General features: G+C 33.4%; 1 protein-coding gene across 1 annotated transcript; it reads left to right on the top strand.

Moving 5' to 3' along the window:
• The first annotated feature begins 345 nt into the window (after positions 1-345).
• Positions 346-804, top strand: LOC130818627 (subtilisin-like protease SBT4.14). Its single transcript, XM_057684790.1, has one exon. The coding sequence runs from the start codon at positions 346-348 to the stop codon at positions 802-804; it is 459 nt and encodes a 152-aa protein (XP_057540773.1).
• The last annotated feature ends 301 nt before the right edge of the window (positions 805-1,105 follow it).

The raw sequence follows: 1,105 nt of genomic DNA on the forward strand, positions 1-1,105 counted from the left end.
TGAGCATGATCCAATGTTCAAGTGAAATAGGTAAATATATAATTTGTAATGTATTCTTCAATTTAAATTTTGGAATAATTGATAACTAGATAATTGAGTCTTGTCTCAGTTGGTCTTTCCCAGATAAGAGTAGACCATGGGTTCAATTCTAACGAACCCGTTTCCTATCCCTACCTTGTAATTAAACGTAGCTAGGCAGTTTGATAATATTTAAATTTACTAATATTAAATGAATAAATAGGTATGTATTATTTGTTGAAGTATAATCTATGTATGTTCATCAGAAAGCTTATAGGGGCACGATGCTTCTGCAAAGGTTTGTTGGAAGAAGCCAAGTTATACAATATGACGCTTAACGATACACCAAGCCCTAGAGATAAGGAAGGTCATGGTAGTCTCACTCTATCAACAGTAGGAGGGAGTTTATTTAGTGATGCAAGCTTGAATAGGCTAGCAAATGGAATTGCCATGGGACTAGCACTCAAAGCACGACTTTTTGCTTACAAGGTTCATTGGTCAAGAGCTGCTAGCGACATGGATGTATTAGCTGCTTTTGAAGCTGCCATTGATGATAATGTTGACATTATCAATCTTTCTGTGGTTAGGGTAGAACGAGAGTTTCTGGATTCATTTGTTGTTGGTAGTTTTCATGCTATAAAAAATGGTATCCTTACAATTGTATCAGCTGGGAACACAGGACCTGCTCTTGGGACTGTTTTAAACGTCTACCCATGGGCGTTAACAGTTGCTGCCAGCACAATTGATAGAAAGTTCTATCTAATCTCTTACTTGGGAACAATATAACCATTAAGGTAATATAAAGCAATAAAATAATAATAATAATAATAATAATAATAATAATAATAATAATAATAATAATAATAATAATAATAATAATAATAAGTTCAGTGGTACTGCAGCTCTAATAAAAAAGATACACCCTGATTGGTCAACGCATGCTATTCAATCGTCTTTAATGACTACAGGTACGATTTGTAATACTTTCTATGTCCGTAGCATTTGGTACAAGGGAAGAATTTGAGTAAATCAAGAAAAAGAGAAAAATGGTTAAAAAAAATTTTGATTTGTGGGAAAGTGGATCAAA

Source organism: Amaranthus tricolor, chromosome 7, assembly GCF_026212465.1.
Source record: "Amaranthus tricolor cultivar Red isolate AtriRed21 chromosome 7, ASM2621246v1, whole genome shotgun sequence".
NCBI lineage: Eukaryota > Viridiplantae > Streptophyta > Magnoliopsida > Caryophyllales > Amaranthaceae > Amaranthus > Amaranthus tricolor.

What these genes read in the sequence shown, in the direction of transcription:
- LOC130818627 (XM_057684790.1), top strand. Translation starts at nt 346, where the DNA reads ATGACGCTTAACGATACACCAAGCCCTAGAGATAAGGAAGGTCATGGT.